At 45.5% G+C, this 20,409-nt stretch overlaps 3 protein-coding genes across 3 annotated transcripts; 1 reads left to right on the top strand and 2 right to left on the bottom strand.

Moving 5' to 3' along the window:
* Positions 1-3,244: 3,244 nt before the first annotated feature.
* cfap184 (cilia and flagella associated protein 184) lies at positions 3,245-5,496 on the bottom strand. Its single transcript, XM_071333977.1, has one exon. The coding sequence runs from the start codon at positions 5,142-5,144 to the stop codon at positions 3,606-3,608; it is 1,539 nt and encodes a 512-aa protein (XP_071190078.1). The 5' UTR covers positions 5,145-5,496; the 3' UTR covers positions 3,245-3,605.
* A 5-nt stretch (positions 5,497-5,501) lies between these two features.
* LOC139534661 (transcriptional adapter 2-beta-like) lies at positions 5,502-9,631 on the top strand. Its single transcript, XM_071333978.1, has 2 exons — positions 5,502-5,771; positions 6,293-9,631. Exons 1-2 carry the CDS (start codon positions 5,502-5,504, stop codon positions 7,460-7,462), a joined length of 1,440 nt encoding a protein of 479 aa, XP_071190079.1. The 3' UTR covers positions 7,463-9,631.
* A 123-nt stretch (positions 9,632-9,754) lies between these two features.
* On the bottom strand, positions 9,755-15,359 carry LOC139534662 (grpE protein homolog 1, mitochondrial-like). Its single transcript, XM_071333979.1, has 4 exons — positions 15,161-15,359; positions 13,848-13,992; positions 12,568-12,649; positions 9,755-11,717 (listed from the first exon to the last, which is right to left on the bottom strand). The coding sequence occupies exons 1-4, from the start codon at positions 15,226-15,228 to the stop codon at positions 11,365-11,367; spliced, it is 648 nt and encodes a 215-aa protein (XP_071190080.1). The 5' UTR covers positions 15,229-15,359; the 3' UTR covers positions 9,755-11,364.
* Between the last annotated feature and the right edge of the window lie 5,050 nt (positions 15,360-20,409).

Consider the following 20,409-nt stretch of genomic DNA (forward strand, 5'->3'; position numbering starts at 1 on the left):
GATAATGTGAGTGTGTGTGTGTATGTGTGAGTGCGTGTGTGTGTGTGTCCGTACGTGAGTGTGTTTGTGCGGGTGAACGGGTTATGACAATGTGTTAATGGTCAAAGGCCAGTTGATTGGTCAGTATCTATCAGCCATTAACCATTGCTGCTATTCTCTCCTAGTGAGACACTGGCAGATGGTAGGAAGGTTTGTGTGAATACCTCTCTCACAAGATACCTTGCACCACTGTTTGGGTGAGTTTGTGGGTAAGATATAATACAATATGAGGTCTTAGTTACATTTTTTGTTTCTCCATTGACGCTTGTTTGTGCATTGTTTTCTTCATCTGATCAAATCACTTAGCTGTGCGTCCTTACTCATATCAGTGGGGACCTTTCTTTCTTACCCTTTTGCAGTTTTTATTTTATTTTTACATCGCTTACATATTGTGGTAAAGATCTGACGTCCTTTTTCTCTGTGTCCTTGTGGTTATTTTAACTGAGCATGTAACAAATCGTAATATTTGGATATTTTCCTCATTCCCCAGGCCTTCAACTGACCCAGACTGGGAAGGGACCACAACCCCCAGCCCAAACACCTCTGCAGTATCCTCGTCCCCAACCACACAGACAGAGGAACAAATGAGCATGACACCACCATGGGAATTAAGCATGACATTATCTTTTGATGATTTCCCTGTAACTAGTGAACAGGGACAAGCACGCCCAGCATCTCCAGCACCCCTAGGACCCCCACCAACCCCAGGCTCACCAGAACCCAATGGGTCCACAAGACGCATTGGAGAACGGGGGTAACTACAGTTGTTATTCTCAGTTTACTGTGGTCAATCACTATGTTTCTATGTCTTACTGTGGTGGGTTGTGGGTAGTAGTATAGCTATTTTACCTCCAGCCATTTACTGTAAAAACATATCTTTAATGTCACCCCCCCTTTAGCCCTCAGAACAGTCTCAATTCGTCGGGGCGTGGATTCTACAAGGTGTCGAAAGCGTTCCATGGGGATGCTGGCCCATGTTGACTCCAGTGCTTCCCACAGTTTTTTCAAGTTGGCTGAAGTCCTTTGATTGGTGGACCATTCTTGGTACACATGAGAAACTGTTTAGTGTGAAAAATCCAGCAGCATTTCAGTTCTTGGCACCTCCTACCATACCCCATTCAAAGGCACTTGAATATTTTGTCTTGCCCATTCATCCGCTGAATGGCACACATACACAATCCATGTCTCTGTTGTCTCGAGGCTAAAGAAAATCGATTTTAAACATGTCTCCTCTGTTTCATCTACACTGATTGAAGTGGATTTAACAAGTGACATCAACAAGGGATCATATCTTTCACCTTGATTCACCTGGTCAGTCTGTCATGGAAAGAGCAGGTGTTCTTAATGTATTGTCCACTCAGTGCATATCAGTAGTGACTTTGATCAAGTGTATTTCTCTGTTTCTGTCTCATGCAGGCCTAGTCTGCAGAGATGCAAGTGCATCAAGAAGTACGGCAGAAGGATAGGAAGGCTCATCTCTAAAATAGAGTATTACCCACCCTCTCTAAGCTGCAACGATTTGGAGGTTATGTACGTTTCACTGCTGTACTTTATACTGTATTATTGGACATAATTTACTCACCACAATCTTTGTTACACAGTACTGTTTAGAGTTCTGCTTCACAACCACACCCACAGAGACAGACAGAGAGAGAGAGAGAGAGAGAGAGAGAGAGAGAGAGAGAGAGAGAGAGAGAGAGAGAGAGAGAGAGAGAGAGAGAGAGAGAGAGAGAGAGAGAGAGAGACAGACAGACAGACAGACAGACAGACAGACAGACAGACAGACAGACAGACAGACAGACAGACAGACAGAGACAGAGAGAGAGACAGAGAGAGAGACAGAGAGAGAGAGACAGAGAAAGAGAGAGCGAGAGAGACAGAGAGAGAGAGAGAGAGAGAGAGAGACAGAGAGAGAGAGAGAGAGAGAGAGAGAGAGAGAGAGAGAGAGAGAGAGAGAGAGAGAGAGAGAGAGAGAGAGAGAGAGAGAGAGAGAGAGAGAGAGAGAGCATCATTGTGAAGGCAGTGTATAAATGTACGCTAAACAATGTTAACTTTTATGCCTTTCCCTGCCTTTAACATCTGAAACTATCCCAAACCCTACCCTCGTTCCTAAACCTAATCTATGCCCAAACGTGCATGTTCTTCTTAGGTTAAAATATCGACTTCCTGTTGTGAATGTTTGAGGTAACATAGCTGTTTCTTATGACTCTCCCCTGTTGTCCTATGCACAGTGCAACTCTGAAGACGTCAGGTCAAGAGATTTGCTTGGATGTCACTGCACCCTGGGTCCGCAGAGTCCTGGAGAAATTAAACTCCTTCAAGGGGTCTGACTGAGTTCACCTAATTTCAACACATCCTCCTGAATGACGCTAGGCTGAAAATAAAGTGATATTTCATGAAAGATGTGTGCTCAGCACAGTATTGCTTTGAACCAACAGTTGTTAGTAAGTAGATGATGCTGATTATCAAAGAGCTAAATGTGTCAGCAGTTTGACACTTCTTTTTTGATAAAGATGTTTGATAAGTGACTAATTCTTTCCACCCTGGCCTGTACTTGATTTTACAGGAAATGGAAATGTTTTTTTGGCTTCTGATTTCTGCTATTTGCTAAACCACTGAGAGAAAGAGAAATTTGCTAATGTAATTTGAATTTCCCATTTTAACGACAACTTAAACTCGTTGCAAATAAACCGCTCACCAACCTTGAGTATGACAATTTCCTTCGTGTCAACTGTTATTATATTATCAGGTGTTTGTAAATGCAAAACAACTAAAACATGTCAGCCACTAAAGTAACAGACTACTGATTATAATACATATGGTTTCCTTCTACGACCAGTTGGTGATTTCTGAATGATCATACAGACCTTGGGAGATTCTCAATTGGAAAAGTCTGTCCTCTCCTCGACTCCTCAGTCCTTCTTTCCTCCGTGACCCGGAAACCAATAAGTGGTCGAGGAGAGTGTCAATTTGTTAGTAGGTGAACCGAGGAGTAACCCCCAGCCAACCAGACGTGAAGTTGCCCCAAGTAGTCACCGCCTCCAACCCTGCCTCCGAGTTCCGTCACCTTGGTTACTACCCTCACTTATCACATCACCAGACTTCGCAAAGACTCTCCTACCTGCCTCTAAACTCCTCTGGCGAAGGATACTGAAATGCATCCTCTGTGTATGCTCTGCAGAAGAGTTTTGAAATCTGCCACTCCCTTTGAATCAGCTGTTTATTACATGCACACATTTAAAAACAAAACGCTACTTTAAAAAAAAAATCTATAACATGTCTTGCACAACTAGCGTTATTACTTTACACGTTTAATTTTGTCATTCCACCACTGTAAATGTCATTTGCCGGATGACGCGTGAGTGGAGAAGGAGTCTCATTTCCTACAAGCATATTGTTTCCACGTTTCCTCTCCTCGCCTCCGCTCCTCGATTTCCACACTTCAGTATGGGTTAGGATTAGGGTTTGAGTTACGTTTAGGGTTTGGGTTAGGATTAGGGTTTGGGTTAGGATTAAGGTTTGGGATAGGGTTTGGGTTAGGATTAGGGTTAGGATTAAGGTTTGGGTTAGGGTTTGGTGTGCTCCAGTTTCTTCTTGACCCCGGCACACTTCAGTATGAGCTCTGCGTGCCTCCTCTTCAGCCCCTCCAGCCTCTCCTCCAGGTCGTCTGAGGCGTCCACCTTCTCCTCAAAGTCCCTCAGCAGGGTCTCGTTGCCCAGCAGGCCGCAGCGCTGGCGCAGCTTCAGGTTGTCCATGCGGAGGCCATCCCTGGCCTGCTTGGTCCTGGTCAGCACATCCCTCTTCCTGGCCACCACCACCTCCACCTCAGCCAACTGGGCCCGCTTGGCCTGGTTCTCCATCTGCACGAACTGGAGCTTCTCCTTCACATGGGTTAGTACCTGGACTGTGCTGGTGATCTTCTTGCGCAGTTTAAGGAGCTCCTCGTTGCGCTCCTCAATCTTCTCATTATACGTCTGGTTCTCTATCTTCAGCTGCTCGAAGTCGATGAGGTGCAGGCCCTCAGCGAGCATCTCCTTGGCACGCAGTGTGGCCTCAAACCTGCGCGTCTTGTTCTTTAGCTTGATATTCTCCAGGCGCACGGTGACCAGCTCTTTCTGGCGCCGCTGCTCGGCCGCCTGGATCTGCTCTACCTCGACCGCCGCCGCCTGTTTCCCAAGGCGCCGGCTCAGGGCCGTCACGGCCACGTCGCGCTTCAGTGCCATGTAAGCGCTCCACTCGGTCTCCAGTAGGCCCAGCTTCTCCTGGCTCTGCTGCCTCAGCTCCTCTGCCTGCTGCTGGGCTGCCTCCGAGTCCAGCCGGTGCTGCCACTTCAGGTCCTCCATGATGGCCATGTACTTCTGGTAGCGCTGCTCCTGGTCCGACACGGCTTTCTCCTTCTCAGGACGTGCGTCATCACCTGTCTTCTTGCGGAAGTACTCCACCAGCTTGATCTGGAGCTGACCATTGACCTGGCTCAGTTTGTCCTTCTCCGCCTGCAACTCATAAAGGAAGTTCATGTATTCTTTGTAGTCGATGCTGGGGCCCGTCTCTTTGGTTAGAGAGGGACCCTTTTCCTCAACCTGCACGGAACTCTCCCTTTCGGGAGTCCCTGGGTCTAGTTTTGGCGGTCCGTCTTCATCATCGTTGTTGTTGAAGACATCTTCGAGTGTGAGGCTCCCCTCGCGGGAGAGAGGCTCCCCTATTAGAGGCTTCATCTCCGGGCCCTCTCCCTCTTCGAATGTCTCACTTGTTGGTAGGTTGGCTCCTGTGGGTGACTCATCTCCAGCGCCCTCTACTGGTTCAGAAGCGGCTGGGTTCCCTCCCTCTGTCTCAGCTGAGATATCCTCTGTTGCCTGTTCCCCTGCAGTATCTGGTGAAGCTTTTTCAGACTCTTGCCCACTCTGCTCCACTGCTACCACCTCCTCAGCCTCATCTGCAGCCGTGTCAGCTTTATTCTTACTGTAATCAGCATTAGTGGATTTGCCCTCTTCTGAGGGCTCTTCAGCTGGTGTATGCTGGAGTTGCTCATCGTTCTTCAGCTCTGTGTTTTCAGTGCTGGGATTGGACCCAGGGTCATTCTCTTTCTGCTCTGCATTCCCATCCATGAGAATGGGAATTTAGTTTAAGTATTTCTGGCTAAAAACAAGCTAGAAAATCACGTGTGTCAATTAAGTCCCCGGTTGTAAGGCAACATTCAAATATATCAAGACAGATATGTGTTTTCTAGGATAAAACGAGGTCAAGAAATCCTAAACGAGAACTTCACACATAAGCAACTGTTCGTTAATGAAACCATTTGTGTTTTGAGTTGTCCTGGAAACTGGGAATGTAAGCCAATCACAGGCGTTTGCGCCAAGTTCGTTAATATTAATGAGACGCAGTAGTCTGACCAGAGACACTCCTGTACGCAAGCCCTCCCTCCGCGGCACTGCTGCTTCCATCAACAAGCAGAAGCCAGCAACATGGCCGACCTAGGAAAGAAGTACTGCGTAAACTGCCTTGCAGACGTTACGAATCTGCGGCTTCGCTGTACTGACTGCCCAGATATCGAACTTTGTCCGGAGTGCTTCTCCGCGGGTGCAGAAATCGGTAATCACCGGCGATGGCACGGTTATCAGCAAGTCGACGGCGGGCGCTTCACCCTCTGGGGTCCCGAAGCGGAGGGAGGATGGACTAGCAGGGAAGAGCAGTCGCTCCTCGACGCGATCGAGCAATATGGCTTTGGAAACTGGGTATTACACTTTATAGCCTAGCTACTTTTCAGATTGCTATATAATACAAACACGTGCATAAAAATATGTAGACTAAATGTGAATGAGTAAAGTTGCTCTCTTGAAAAATAACACAATATAGACCCGTATACATTTGACAACTTCAGACTGACAGCCAGGTTCTGTCGAGAGTTGGCCATATCGATCAACTCTGCAATACTTGAAATGTACTTTAGTCCTGTATACAGCTAGCTAGCTAAGTTGTGATGAATGCAACTTTTCCATGCTAACGCACATTACAATCCACGATGTTGCAAATGTGCAATGCATTATGAACATACAGGAAACGTCTGGTGTAATGTAGGCTAGTCAGTTTCAATGGATCTGTTGAGATCTCCTATCAATGGAATTCAACACACGTCTATGCTAATAGTGAACGTATAGCAATACATGCATTATGTGTGTGTCTGTGTAGCCTAAATGCTTGCAGGCATGTATACCCCTCTCAGTAACACTGGTCTGTGTGTGTGCTGGTCTTTCAGGAGGACATGGCCACTCATGTAGGGGCGTCTCGGACCCCCCAGGATGTCATGGACCACTACGTCGGCATGTACATCCATGGCAACCTGGGAAAGGCCTGCGTCCCCGACAGCATCCCCAACCGGGTGACGGATCACACCTGCCCCAGCGGCGGCCCCCTGTCCCCCAGCCTCACCACGCCCCTGCCTCCCCTGGACGTGACCCTGGGCGAGCAGCAACAGCTGGGCTACATGCCGCTCCGCGACGACTATGAGATGGAGTACGACCAGGAGGCGGAGAAGCTCATCAGCGGTCTGTCGGTCAACTACGACGATGAAGACGTGGAGATCGAGATGAAGCGCGCGCATGTGGACATGTACGTGCGCAAGCTCCGCGAGCGCCAGCGCCGCAAAAATGTGGCCCGCGACTACAACCTGGTGCCTGTCTTCCTAGGCCGCGACAAGAAGGAGAAGCAAAGCACGCTGGGAGTTGTAGGTGGGGGTGTCGTCGTCGGAGCGGTGGGGAGCCTTCCGACGCCAACCACTCCCGCGGTGACACCGGGAGCTCCAGCCGTCCCGACAGTGCCGAAGCGTAAGATCCCCAAGGAGGAGAAGGAGCAGCGGGTCAAGTTACGGGGGATGTGCCAGTTCATGGCTCAGCGGGAGTTTGAGGACTTGTTCCACAACATGCACAAAGAGCGCGTTCTGCGCGCCAAAGTACGGGAGCTGCAGCGCTACCGCCGCAACGGCATCGCGCGACTGGACGAGGCGGCTGAGTACGAGGCGGCGCGGCACAAACGGGAGAAACGCAAGGAGAACAAGAGCGTAGCTACCTCGAAATCGGGCCGGGGCGGAGGGCTCGGCACAGGAGGAGGGCTTGGCGGAGGGACAGGAGGTGGCGGAGTGGGTGGCGGTGTCATCAAAGAGGAGGGCAAGGATGGCGAGTTCCCAGCCATAGAGAACCTGGCGGGCTTCGAGCTGCTGTCAGACCGGGAGAAGGTGCTGTGCAACTCACTTAACCTCAGCCCCACGCGCTACCTGACTGTCAAGACAATCATCATCAAGGACCATCTGCAGAAGAGCCAGGGCATTCCCTCCAAGAGCCGGCTGCCCAGCTACCTAGACAAGGTGCTCAAGAAACGCATCCTCAGCTTCCTCACAGAGAGCGGCTGGATATCCCGGGACGCATCCTAACCATCCATTGGGTTTGTAGGGACTGGGACACGTCCTAACCATCCATTGGGTTTGTAGGGACTGGGACACGTCCTAACAATCCATTGGGTTTGTAGGGACTGGGACACGTCCTAACCATCCATTGGGTTTGTAGGGACTGGGACACGTCCTAACAATCCATTGGGTTTGTAGGGACTGGGACACGTCCTAACAATCCATTGGGTTTGTAGGGACTGGGACACGTCCTAACCATCCATTGGGTTTGTAGGGACTGGGACACGTCCTAACAATCCATTGGGTTTGTAGGGACTGGGACACGTCCTAACAATCCATTGGGTTTGTAGGGACTGGGACACGTCCTAACAATGTGTATGGAGTTTGTGGGGACTAAGGATTGTAGAGGGACAATGACTCTTGTTGGATTGTTGCGTCTCTGTGTCTTGTTATAAACAATGTGAGATGTGTCGTAAACTCCAGATTGGACCAAGCTGAATTTTACCACCTTTTGTCAAGTTCTGACCCAAGTCGTCGACCACCGGACTGTTTGTGAATATGTACATCGCAAAAGATTTCCCCTTTCTTAAAAAAAAGTTTGGATACCATTTACAGGAGAACGTGGAACAAATATATATTTTTGTATTTGAATCCATATGAATGATAATGTATGGGTAGATGATACATTCTCTTTATTGCAGTGAAGGATCACCTAATACTACTGGGCAAACCAGACAACACTGTTTTTCAAAGCTGTTCTCAGTTGTGTAGTTTGTCTCCAGCTTCCTTTAAGTATGGTCCCAGATCAGTTGGTGCCATCTTGCCAACTCCTATGGTCATTGGCAAGACGATACAAACAGATCTGGGACCAGGCTAGCTTCCTTTTAGGTTAGGATGTTGTCTTGGAGAGCACAGGTTAGTGCCTATTCAAACAGCAATACAGTCACACTGTGTTGGAAAGCAGGGGTTATCATCATCATTCTTACCATGAAGAGATGGCCTGCTAAGCATAGAGGGGTCAGTATTTGGCAGCTAACGCTTTCATAAAGCACAGCGGTAATCCCCATTATGACGCTGTAGCTTTGTGGTGTGTCAGGCTCAGAATGTGGCACTGTGAGGGGAGTAGATAAGCCTAGCTCCTCCGTACTATTCTGCTCCACACGTTGCACGTTTTCTGATTCTAGTAGGCTATTCATTCTACTCGACTTCTAAAGAAAATAAAAAGCTTTAAATATTGGCATTAACCAATGACATGCGATCCTAAAGCACAAATCAAAAATGTTGCAGATCTATTTTTTTCACCAACGGTTAAGTTTGCCTACCCCTTGTTTGGGGGGGGGGGGGGTTGTGGCGTTAACTGTGTGTCGTCCTGCCAGACTGGTTTTAGCCTCTTAATGTGCTGCATGAGAATTGTATTGTGACTCATTGCTTGCTGTTTTGTTTGCTAAGTGTTCCATCTATTCAAAGGGAGTTAAGTCATCGTTTTCAAAACAAAATGATATACCTGCTACATTTGCTCCATCTATCTTCCTGGGTCATTGTTTGTTTACAGTCACATCATTCAATAAGGCTAGTGCAGTGGTCCTCAAAGTAGGGGTTGTGAAACTGAATGGGGAAATACCTTTTGTTGATGTTTAGAACCACTGGGTTAGTGTTCACGTATGGCCTTGCAAGCACACTATCAAAGGGCAGAAATATTCTGGTAGAAGAGAAAAAGGACTGCCACAGAAAAGCGCAGTTGGTATTAGACATTGTTTTTCCATTATGTGAAATGTGTTTGTTCCAAGCACGGGTGCTTTAAAATGTCCCTTGGCACCTTCTCCCTCTGATGTCCAGTTAGCCTGTTTAAAACAGAGGTGAACTTCAGTAGAGATGTGGGTTGGTTGTATAGACAGTTTTACATTAGACACTGTGAAATAATGTCGTGACTACATTCGAATAGGCCTTGATTAATATCGTAGTACATTTACCATACCAGAGGAAATAAAAATGCTATATTTTTCTTCCCCATAAGCCTCTGAGTATCCGGACACTGACAAGGCCCCTTGGTTCTCCCATCATCTACTTGAAGATTTTATTTTTGTCCCAACAACTGGCATAGTTTACAATCAAATACTACATATCTCCTTATCTGGTTTAAGGCGAAAACAACTTCAAGGGTATGTTCTGTATTAAAAATGAAAATACTTTATACTGTATTGCTTCCTTGGTTTATTTTCACAGCATTTGGTGAGTTCAGTATGTGGTAATATTTGCCGACAGTGTCCTACACTTCATGATCCTACATACAGGGAAATGGGCCAATTAAAAACAATACAATCAGTGGACATGCGAGTCCAAATGAATCTGTTTATTAGACGCTGCTGTGGCACTGAACAGGACAACTGTCCACAGGCACACTAAATCTAACATAGCAGTCGTGAAAGCAACGCATGAAACAAGACCCGTATGTAGAGGATCTAGACGAGAAGAAAAACAAACTGTTGGGCGGTTCTCTTCTGCACTGTTCAACCAATCCAGTAAATGTGGAGGAGGAGTTACAGAGTGTCTCCTGGTTAACACAGTGTTTTTCTAAACATACTGTACCGTCTCTGTTAACGTGTAACAGGGCTCGCTTTCCACTTCCCCTGAAAACCGAGAACATCCGGTTGTTTGGGACTCGGAAGCTGCTACAGACACACAGACTATCCAGTCTAAGTAGTTAAGACTAATTAACGTCATTATACTGTCTATGTCCCACACCACTAGGGTGACATCTGCCATAGCAGCGAGATACAGTGTTCTGCTGTCATGAAGTCTGGAATGACTATATTAGAGCCTCAACAGCATGATTGCATATCTCCGGTGAATCTGTAGATTTCACCTGAGCGTATTTTCATTTTGACAACCATACTCCGGCCGGCTCCTACTGTAGTGCAGCACCTGAACAATACGTCTGTGGTTGCCTCTGAAGTATTTTACATACATACAGCATTAATGTATTGTGTAATATTGCATATTTCACCTCCATTCACTTAAAACTGTCCAGACTATTTCTGAAAATGAAGCATAGACTACATCAGGGCTCTCCAACCCTGTTCCTGGAGAGCTACCGACCTGTAGGTTTTCACTCCAACCCTAATCTAGCGCACCTGATTATAACAATTAGCTGGTTGGTGAGGTGAGTCAGGTTAGTTACAACTGAGGTTGGAGCAAAAACCTACAGACAGCAGCTCTCCAGGAACAGGGTTGGAGAGGCCTGGACTACATGTTAAGCTGTCACTGGAAGCTATACAAACACGGCAATATACAGGGCTAAGTTGTGCCAAAGACAGCATTACTTACAGGGGAAAATATATATATTCCAATTAAATTCATTGAAAGTACTGTTTGTCCAATGAAAACAATGACAGCAGTTTGGTATATAATCATGAGGTACATTACATTCTCCCATCCATAACAATTACAATGACTGGACAAAGAATGGACTGGAATCTGATCCTGATGACTGAAATGACTTGTCAAACTGGTTCTGTGCTATACGTGCCATCACAAGTGTTGCTTCTGCTAAAACATAATTGTGCCTGGCAGATACATGGGCTGTGTCCCAATTCTACATCCTTCCCCCAAAGAATGCACTTGCATACTTCCTATCATGGATTTAACAATGCCGTAAACTCCCTCCAGCCAATCCAATGCTTTTTAATCCATGACAGGGAGTGAGCAAGTGCACACTTCGGAAAAAGGGTGGAGAATCGGTATGCAAAGTCAAAATAGGCTGTGATGTAGTCCATGGTAATAATATTAGTTCAAGTTGGATTCCCGCCTCTGAGGCAACGTTAGGTGGTTGGGGAGTTGGGTGGGGCGCTTTGACCAGCCTGCAGTAGCCAAGGTGATCCGTCACCCAGGCAACAACAATTACATCACGGTCATACTGAATCTTTTTTAAATCAAGGGGCTTTGGCCACGCCCACCAATGCCGGCCGGAGGGTGCGCCCGTGGAGTTTGTAGCCCACCTTGGTTACTATGGCGACCGTGCCGGGCTCTTTACCCTCCACAGGGGCGTGAAATAGAGCCTCGTGCTCATAGGGGTCGAACTTCTGCCCTCCGTCTGGGTTGAGCTTGACCAGGCCGTGCTTGGTGAACACCTTCTGGATCTGTTTATCTGTCATCACCAGGCCGTCGTACAGGTTCTTCAGGTGGGGGTTCTTCTGAGAGGACACCTCCTCACTGGGCACGCTTTCCGTCGCCTTCTCCAAGATGTCCGCCACCTCCAGCAGGTCTTTGCAGAACCCTTGGATTCCTGAAATGTGCGGAAAGAAAGGAGAGATTAGTTAGTATACTGTTAGAAAACATAGAATGAACAACATCATCGAATATGCATTTCCAAAAGTATTGGAACGGTGACAAATTTGTTGTTGTTTTGGCTCTGTCCTCCAGCACTTTGGATTTGAAATTACACAATGACTGAGGTTAAAGCGCACACTGCCAGCTTTCAATTTGAGTGAACCGTTTAGAAACCGTTTAGAAATGAGAGCAATATTTGTACATAGTTCAGGATTATCCGTAACCATGGTAACATCGTTAATGTAGAGGCGTTTAGAAACACATTCTATTCTTATTTACAATAAAAGTGACTCCAAAATCACACAATACATTATTTACCATTCATTTCTATTGGCCACAAAATAATCTGAAACAACCAAAACGAACTGCAAACGCATCCAACAAGTTTGTAGAGTCACACGTTTGATGTAGTCATTGTGTGCTGGAAATATGGGATCAAATACTACATTTTTTACTACTTTGATACACATAAGTAAATTTGTCCCTTAAAATGGTCGGACTATGTACAAGTGCTGTCATTTCTAAACGGTTCCCCCGATATGGATGAAAATACCCTCAAATTAAAGCTGAGTCTGCACATTAACATCAGTCATTGTATCACTTCAAATTCAAAGTGCTGGAGTACAGAGCCAAAGCAACAATAAATGGCACTGTCCCAATACTTTCGGAGCTCACTGTACCTAGAGATTAACTTTATATTGCATGTTGCTTGACATCAATGAACCAAAAGGATGGTTTTAAATACCACCTATAAGTATGTCTGTCTCACTGGTGAGAATCAAATAAATATGCAAATGTTAGATTACCATACAACTTTGAGTCTTCCACCATCTTTTGACTCCTCGTCCTCAGGTTCTCCGTGTCTGCCAGGGCCCGCTTGTACTTGTCCTGTAGACACAGACAGAAAAGCTGAGGCCAAGAGACAATCCTGTTCTCAAAGCTCTTCTGACTAGTGAGATTCAGACAGGGTGAGGTTAACCAGGATACTATTCCACACTAGTATACCACTAGGAAACCATGCCTAACACACTGGTTTCATTCTAGGTAGTATTCTAGCTTGGCTATTGGAACAGACTTATAGTGGCTGGTGTGGCGATCCAGAACTAGGGTAAAGTTGCCCCTAGACCAAGGGGAGGGCCCGAGAGCGGCCCGAGAGCTATAAAAATATATATTTACAAAAATAAAGACCTTTTTCTCCCCAATTGGTAGTTACAGGCTTGTCCCATTGCTGCAACTCCCATACGGACTCAGAAGAGGCGAAGGTCAAGAGCCAAAACACGACCCAGCCAAGCCGCACTGCTTGTTGACACAATGCCCGCTTAACCCGGAAGCCAGCCGCACCAATGTGTCGGAAGAAACGCTGTACACCTGGCACCGTGTCAGCGTGCATGCTCTTGGCCCGCCACAGGAGTCGCTAGAGCACGATGGGACAAGGACATCTCAGCCTGCCAAACCCTCTCCTAACCCGGACAACGCTAGGCCAATTTTGCACCGGCTCATGGGTCTCCCAGTCACTGCCAGCTGTGACACAGCCTGGGATTGAACCCGGGTCTGTAGTGATGCAGTGCCTTAGACCACTGCACCACTTGTGAAGCCCCCGAAAATTGATTTTAACAAACAATTGGTCCCCCCCAAAATTTGGCCCTCCGTTGAATTGCAAAATCCCGACGTGGCCCTCAAGACAAAAAGTTTGCCCACCCCTGCCCTAGACGCTGATCTTGGGTCAGTTTGTTCTTTCCCCCTAGTAATGGTTAAGGTTAGGATTGGGGGAGGGGAGGTGATCCTAGATCTGTACCTATGGACATTTGAACATCTTGGCCATGTTCTGTTATAATCTCCACCCGGCACAGCCAGAAGAGGACTGGCCACCCCTCATAGCCTGGTTCCTCTCTAGGTTACTTCCAAGGTTCTGGCCTTTCTAGGGAGTTTTTCCTAGCCACAGTGCTTCTACACCTGCATTGTTTGCTGTTTGGGGGTTTAGGCTGGTTTTCTGTACAGCACTTTGTGACATCAGCTGATGTAAAAAGGGCTTTATAAATACATTTGATTGATTGATATGGAAACTGCACCCTGGAGCCAGACTCACCGTGACCTCTTTGAGCTGCTCCTCCAGCTGGCCCTTCTCCTCAGCAAGGACCTTCTCTGCTGCGCTCTGCTCAGCATTCTGGTCCTCCTCCGACCCCTGGACGCTTTTCTGCTGGGCTGCTGTGCATAGGAGCCGTGGGGATGCCCTAACAGAGCAGAGAGAGAGACAGAGAAATGGGTTAGATACACAACATGTGTTTAGCTGTTAATGCATTGGTCACTTTAGTGCACTGTACTGGTATCCAAACATTATGAATTACATTTGTATATGGTACATGTTTTTTTAATTAACATGGTAATACCATGGTAATGGTTAGCCTTTGGTATCCCGTTGCTTAAGGCTAACGTTACATCCCGTAACCAAAAAACATATTTACATATTTATAAAGCCCGTTTACCTATTTCAGATCAACTTATCCCAAGTCATCTAAGGCAAATATGTAATCAAGAATGGTTTACCTTTCGGTGCGGGCCATACAATGTGTGAAAAGAAACGTTGACATTAAACTTTACAGAAGAGTAAAGTTTACAGAATTCACACCATATAGCCTAATCTCCATAAAATAGCGCTGCCATCTGGGATCACGTGGTAATCTCTTGTGGCAACTACAGAATATTGCTGACTAGGGAGTGTGCGTCGGAAAAATTTGGATTTCAACGTTTATTTCTTACCACAGTTCACACATTTGGCCCGTACCGACAGATAAGGCCTTTCGGATTTGCCTTCGGTGACGCCAATGTGTACAGGTCTCCCGGAGCGAAGAGGCTAGGTAATGATGTACGGTAACGTTACATACATTCTAACTATAAAAAGTTATCAGGCAAGGCGATAATTGGTGGCACGTGCCATTAAAACTTTTCCTCCCCTGGCATCTTTCCGGTTGTCATCTCCCACTTGGCGAGTCTCGCTGACTGCAATCTCTCCTTGGCCAATATACAGGTAAACTACATTGTGACATTTTAGTAGCGAAGCCAACTGCCTTTGCTATAGTGTGCCACCAAACTACACCTAAAATAGCATAACATTAAAACCTGCGGTACTGTAGCTAGCTAGTTAACGTCAGCATTGGATTAGTTGATAGGCTAACAGTTTTGAACAAGGCGCATAGGAATTGAATGAAATGTGATTCTGCTATCAGAAATGTGCTATTGAACTCTCATTACGAAAGCAGTACAATAACTAAGGTTATATGACAGGTCGTTAGATAACAAGTTAACGTTACCCAATTCGTTAACACCCGACCAAGGGTGATGGCACAACGTTAGACAATGCTCTGAACAACCGTATTAACATGTACCCTCGTAATGTATTACCTTATTATTGAAGGAGATGCTACAACAGAGTAACTCTGTTTTACAGCTCGTACACACCAGCTCGCCATTTTCTCTGATAACACACGCTGAAGGAGCAGAGTACCCCAGTGGCAGGAGGGTGAGGTTGAGCCAATCACCAATCAGAAAGAGATCCACCTAGTAGTCGCGTCCAATCAATGATGTTATAGAGTATGACGTCTTTCTGTAGTTTGGTTGAGGTGATGATAAAGGTCGAAAACTGGTCACGTGACCAAGGACAGAATTTGTGCCTTTTGTAAACGGAAGGTTATCTCTCTTTTGTAACTTTTTAACAGTGTTGAATCATCACCAAACCCATCTCTGTCCACATCACCAACAAACTATCATGGTCCAAACACACCAATACAGTCATGAAGAGGGTACGACAACACTTTTTCCCCCTCAGGAGACTGAAAATATGGGTCCCCAGATCCTCAAAAAGTTCTACAGCTGCACCATCTAGAGCATCCAGACCGGTTGCATCACCGCCTGGTATGGCAACTGCTCGGCATCTGACTGTAAGGTGCTACAGAGGGTAGTGCGTACGGCCCAGTACATCACTGGGGCCAAGCTTACTGTCATCCAGGACCTCTATACCAGGCGGTGTCAGAAGTAGGCCCAAAAAATTGTCAAAGACTCCAGCCATCCAAGTCATAGACTGTTCTCTCTGCTACCGCACGACAAGCGGTTGCAGATATTAATATGCAGCTGTATAACTTGTTTAATAAAGCGATGCTCTGCCTTAACAACACTATCAACAAGGCAGGTCCTACAGGCCCTAGTTTTGTCGCACTACTGTTCAGTCGTGTGGTCAGGTGCCACAAAAAAGGACTTAGGAAAATTGCAATTGGCTCAGAACAGGGCAGCACGGCTGGCCCTTGGATGTACACAGAGAGCTAATATTAATAATATGCATGTCAATCTCTCCTGGCTCAAAGTGGAGGAGAGATTGACTTCATCACTACTTTTATTTCTGAGAGGTATTGACATGTTGAATGCACCGAGCTGTCTAAACTACTGTCACACAGCTCACACACCCATGCATACCCCACAAGACATGTCACAAGAGGTCTCTTCACAGTCCCCAAGTCCAGAAAAGACTATGGGAGGGGCACAGTACTACATAGAGCCATGACTACATGGAACTCTATTCCACATCAAGTAACTGACGCAAACAGTACATTTAGATTTTAAAAAACAGATTTAAAAAACACCTTATGGAACAGCGGGGGCTGTGAAGCAACACAAACATTGGCACAGACACGTGCATACACACACACGATAACATACGCACTATACATACACATGGATTTAGTACTGTAGATATGTGGTAGTGGTGGAGTAGGGGCCTGAGGGCACACAGTGTGTTGTGAAATCTGTGAATGTATTGTAATATTTTTTAAATTGTATAAACTGCCTTAATTTTGCTGCTTTGCCAGCAGCTAATGGGGATCATAATAAATACAAAATACAACCAAGCCATAAGACTGCTGAACAATTAATCAAATGGCCACTTGTTTTTACACTGCTGCTACTCGCTGTTTATTATCTATGCATAGTCACTTTACCCCTACCTACATGTACAAATTACCCCGACTAACCTGTACCCCCACACATTGACTCAGTACCGATACTCCCATTGTTATTTTATACTTTAGATCATTTAGAAAATATTTTCTTAACTCTATTTCTTGAACTGCATTGTTGGTTAAGTGTTTGTAAGTAAGCATTTCACGGTAAGGTCTACACCCGTTGTATTCGGCGCATTTGACAAATAACATTTTATTTAATTTTGATGGTAGGTGGGGGGCGGGAGGTACAGTATAATCACAAACTCACTTCCTTCACAACATCTCTGCTCAGCGAAGCGCAGGAAGTATACATGCCCTAACTGCAAAGGCCGTATATCGCAATAAATGCTGTATGGCCACTTTAGATATAGGGTTGACCACGCAGAGCCTTTGAGGCTGAAGCAACCGACTGCAGACGAAAGCCGAGGAGTGAAGTCGAGTACGTACATCTGCTACAGCCGAAAGTGGGACACTAATGTGGTTCTCTAAGTGCAGGGCTCAGTGCAACATAGTAGTGTTGCCATTGTTTATAAACGTTATTCTTTGTAATGTCTCCAACCCACATATCGCACACCCATAAACGAGTTATATGTGTGTATGCTGTACTGTCAATTGGGGGACGGAGCCTCAAATATCACATTCAATTGTACATATCCACTATATGAATCGCGGCAAAGTTACTTCCTGTTTCAGTCACATCTTCAGTCCAGTTCGCGTGGGTCAAACAAAAACACAAATGATTGGTTGGCAAATAGTGCCTCCCACAATGCAGGCGATGGGTGCAAGTTGCAGCTGGTGAAGAGCAACTGCAGGAAATTGAAGTAGGCAGAGTGGACGAGAGTGGCCTAACTCGGCGGAAACCCTATCTCCCTCCAGCAGGTGACGTTTTTTTCTTTTTTTCCCTCGCCAACAAAGCAAGGTGTTTTTGTATGGACATCAATGAAAGTGTCGAATTTGGTCAACAAACAAAAGTATGGCTTATTTTCTAAGTGAGGTTTATTTGATCTAATATATGTTTCGTAATGCTTAAGCGTTCTGATATACGTCGGACACATGACATCGGCAATTTAAAAAATGTACTTATCGGAGTCTTGAGATGGCTATGCATATTCATGATATGAGGCGGGTAGCATAGCGTCTCTCTCCATTGAATACAGGGGGTGAAATCAACAACCATCATCAAATATTAAAAAATATTACAATAAAGAGATGTATCCACCAATCCAAAGAAAATATAGGCGGGAGCTAGACAGACACCGTGCCACTTTGTGGACAACGACTCCCATTGTTAGGGTGGAGAGACATGTATCTTGTCAGTATATCTATAATCTTTGGCTGCAGTCGAAACTTCCATTTCCTGACCTTTGATCACATGCGCAAGTTTTCCATCCAACTGTCAACAAATTTTCATCCAAATGTAAAAATAACTGCATTAAGAAAATATGCGAATTTTCCCACAAGTGGTGTGTTTCCACCAAACGGATTTATTTAAATTTTTATATATATATTTTTTGAATTATTAAATCTTTAATATAGCAGTTCAAATTACAATACAAACCAAACGGACTTGTTGTGGATAAAATCACTGCGTGATGACGTAGTGCACACATTTTTTTCATCCCTATTAGTGAGCATTTCTCCTTTGCCAAGATAATCCATCCACCTGAAAGGTGTGGCATATTAAGAAGCTGATTCAACAGCACGATCATTACATAGGAGCACCTTGTGCTGGGGACAATAAAAGGCCACTCTAAAATGTGCAGTTTTGTCACAAAACACAATGCCATAGATGTCTCAAGTTTTGCGGGAGCATGCATTTGGCATACTGACTGCAGGAATGTCCACCCAACGTCGTTTTAGAGAATTTGGCAGTATGTCTAACCGGCCTTACAAGACCATATGTAACCACGCCAGCCCAGGACGTCCACATCCGGTTTCTTGACCTGCGGGATCATCTGAGACCAGTCACCCGGACAGCTGATGAAACTGTGGGTTTGCTCAACCAAAGAATTTCTGCACAAACGGTCAGAAACTGGCTCAGGGAAGCTCATCGTCCTCACCAGGGTCTTGACCTGACTGCAGGTCGGCTTCGTAACCGACTTCAGTGTGCAAATGCTCACCTTCGAGTGTGCTCTTCAAGGATGAATCCCAGTTTCAACCGTACTGGGCAGATGGCATTCTGTGGGCGAGCAGTTTCCTGATGTCAACATTGTTAAATGAGTGCTCCATGGTGGCGGTTGAGTTATGGTATGGGAAGGCATAAACTACGGACAACGAACACAATTGCATTTTATCGATAGCAATTTGAACACACAGAGATACCGTGACGAGATCCTGAGGCCCATTGTCCTGCTATTCATCCGCCGCCATTACCTCATGTTTCAGCATTATAATGCACGGCCCCATGTTGCAAGGATCTGTACACAATTCCTGGAAGCTGAAAATGTCCCAGTTCTTCCATGGCCTGCATACACACCAGACATGTCACCGATTGAGCATGTTTGGGATGCTCTGAATCAACATGTTTGACAGCATGTTCCAGTTCCCGCCAGTATCCAGCAACTTCGCACAGCCATTGAAGAGTGGGACAACATTCCACAGGCCACAATCAACAGCCTGATTGAAAAACTACAAACCTCAGATTTCCCACTTCCTGGTTGGATTTTCCTCGGGTTTTTGCCTGCCATATGAGTTCTGTTATACTCACAGACATCATTCAAACAGTTTTAGAAACTTCAGAGTGTTTTCTATCCAATACTACTAATAATATGCATATATTAGCATCTGGGACAGAGTAGGAGGCAGTTCACTCTGGGCACGCTATTCATCCAAAAGTGAAAATGCTGCCCCCTATCCCAAACAAGCCACACCTGAGGATCTGCCTTTTTTTTCAATTTTCGCCTAAAATGACATACCCAAATCTAACTGCCTGTTTCTCAGGACCTGAAGCACGGATATGCATATTCTTTATACCATTTGAAAGGAAACACTTTGAAGTTTGTGGAAATGTGAAATGAATGTAGGATAATATAACACATTAGAGCTGGTAAAAGATAATACAAAGAAAAAAACATCTGTTTTTTGTATTTCTTTTGTACTGTCAACTTTGAGAGAAAGGCCATAATGTATGAGAGAAGAGAAGGCCATAATGTATTATTCCAGCCCAGGCGCAATTTAGATTTTGGCCACTAGATGGCAGCAGTGTATGTGCAAAGTTTTAGACTGACCCAATAAACCATTGCATTTCTGTTCAAAAGACTCCCCAAATGTGCCTAATTGGTTTATTGATAACTTTTCAAGTTCATAACTGTGCACTCTCCTCAAACAATACCATGATATTCTTTCACTGTAATAGCTACTGTAAATTGGACAGTGCAGTTAGATTAACAAGAATTTAAGCTTTCTGCCAATATCAGATATGTCTATGTCCTAGGAAATTTTCAAGTTACTTACAACATCATGCTAATCACATTAGCCCACGTTAGCTCAACCGTCCCGTGGGTGACAAACCAATCCTGTAGAGGTTTATTGCAATGCATTCCAGGTGACTAAATCATCAAGCTGGTTGAGAGTGTGCAAAGCTGTCAACAAGGAAAACGGTGGCTACTTTGAAGAATCTCAAATAAATAATATATTTTGATTTGCTTAACACTTTTTTGG

The sequence above is a fragment of the Salvelinus alpinus genome, chromosome 11, assembly GCF_045679555.1.
Source record: "Salvelinus alpinus chromosome 11, SLU_Salpinus.1, whole genome shotgun sequence".
NCBI lineage: Eukaryota > Metazoa > Chordata > Actinopteri > Salmoniformes > Salmonidae > Salvelinus > Salvelinus alpinus.

What these genes read in the sequence shown, in the direction of transcription:
- cfap184 (XM_071333977.1), bottom strand. Translation starts at nt 5,144, where the DNA reads ATGGATGGGAATGCAGAGCAGAAAGAGAATGACCCTGGGTCCAATCCC.
- LOC139534661 (XM_071333978.1), top strand. Translation starts at nt 5,502, where the DNA reads ATGGCCGACCTAGGAAAGAAGTACTGCGTAAACTGCCTTGCAGACGTT. An exon ending in AATATGGCTTTGGAAACTGG is followed by an intron (nt 5,772 to 6,292) that starts GTATTACACTTT and finishes CTGGTCTTTCAG; the next exon opens with GAGGACATGGCCACTCATGT.
- LOC139534662 (XM_071333979.1), bottom strand. Translation starts at nt 15,228, where the DNA reads ATGGCGAGCTGGTGTGTACGAGCTGTAAAACAGAGTTACTCTGTTGTA. An exon ending in AGCAGCTCAAAGAGGTCACG is followed by an intron (nt 12,650 to 13,847) that starts GTGAGTCTGGCT and finishes CTGTGTCTACAG; the next exon opens with GACAAGTACAAGCGGGCCCT. An exon ending in GGAAGACTCAAAGTTGTATG is followed by an intron (nt 11,718 to 12,567) that starts GTAATCTAACAT and finishes CGCACATTTCAG; the next exon opens with GAATCCAAGGGTTCTGCAAA.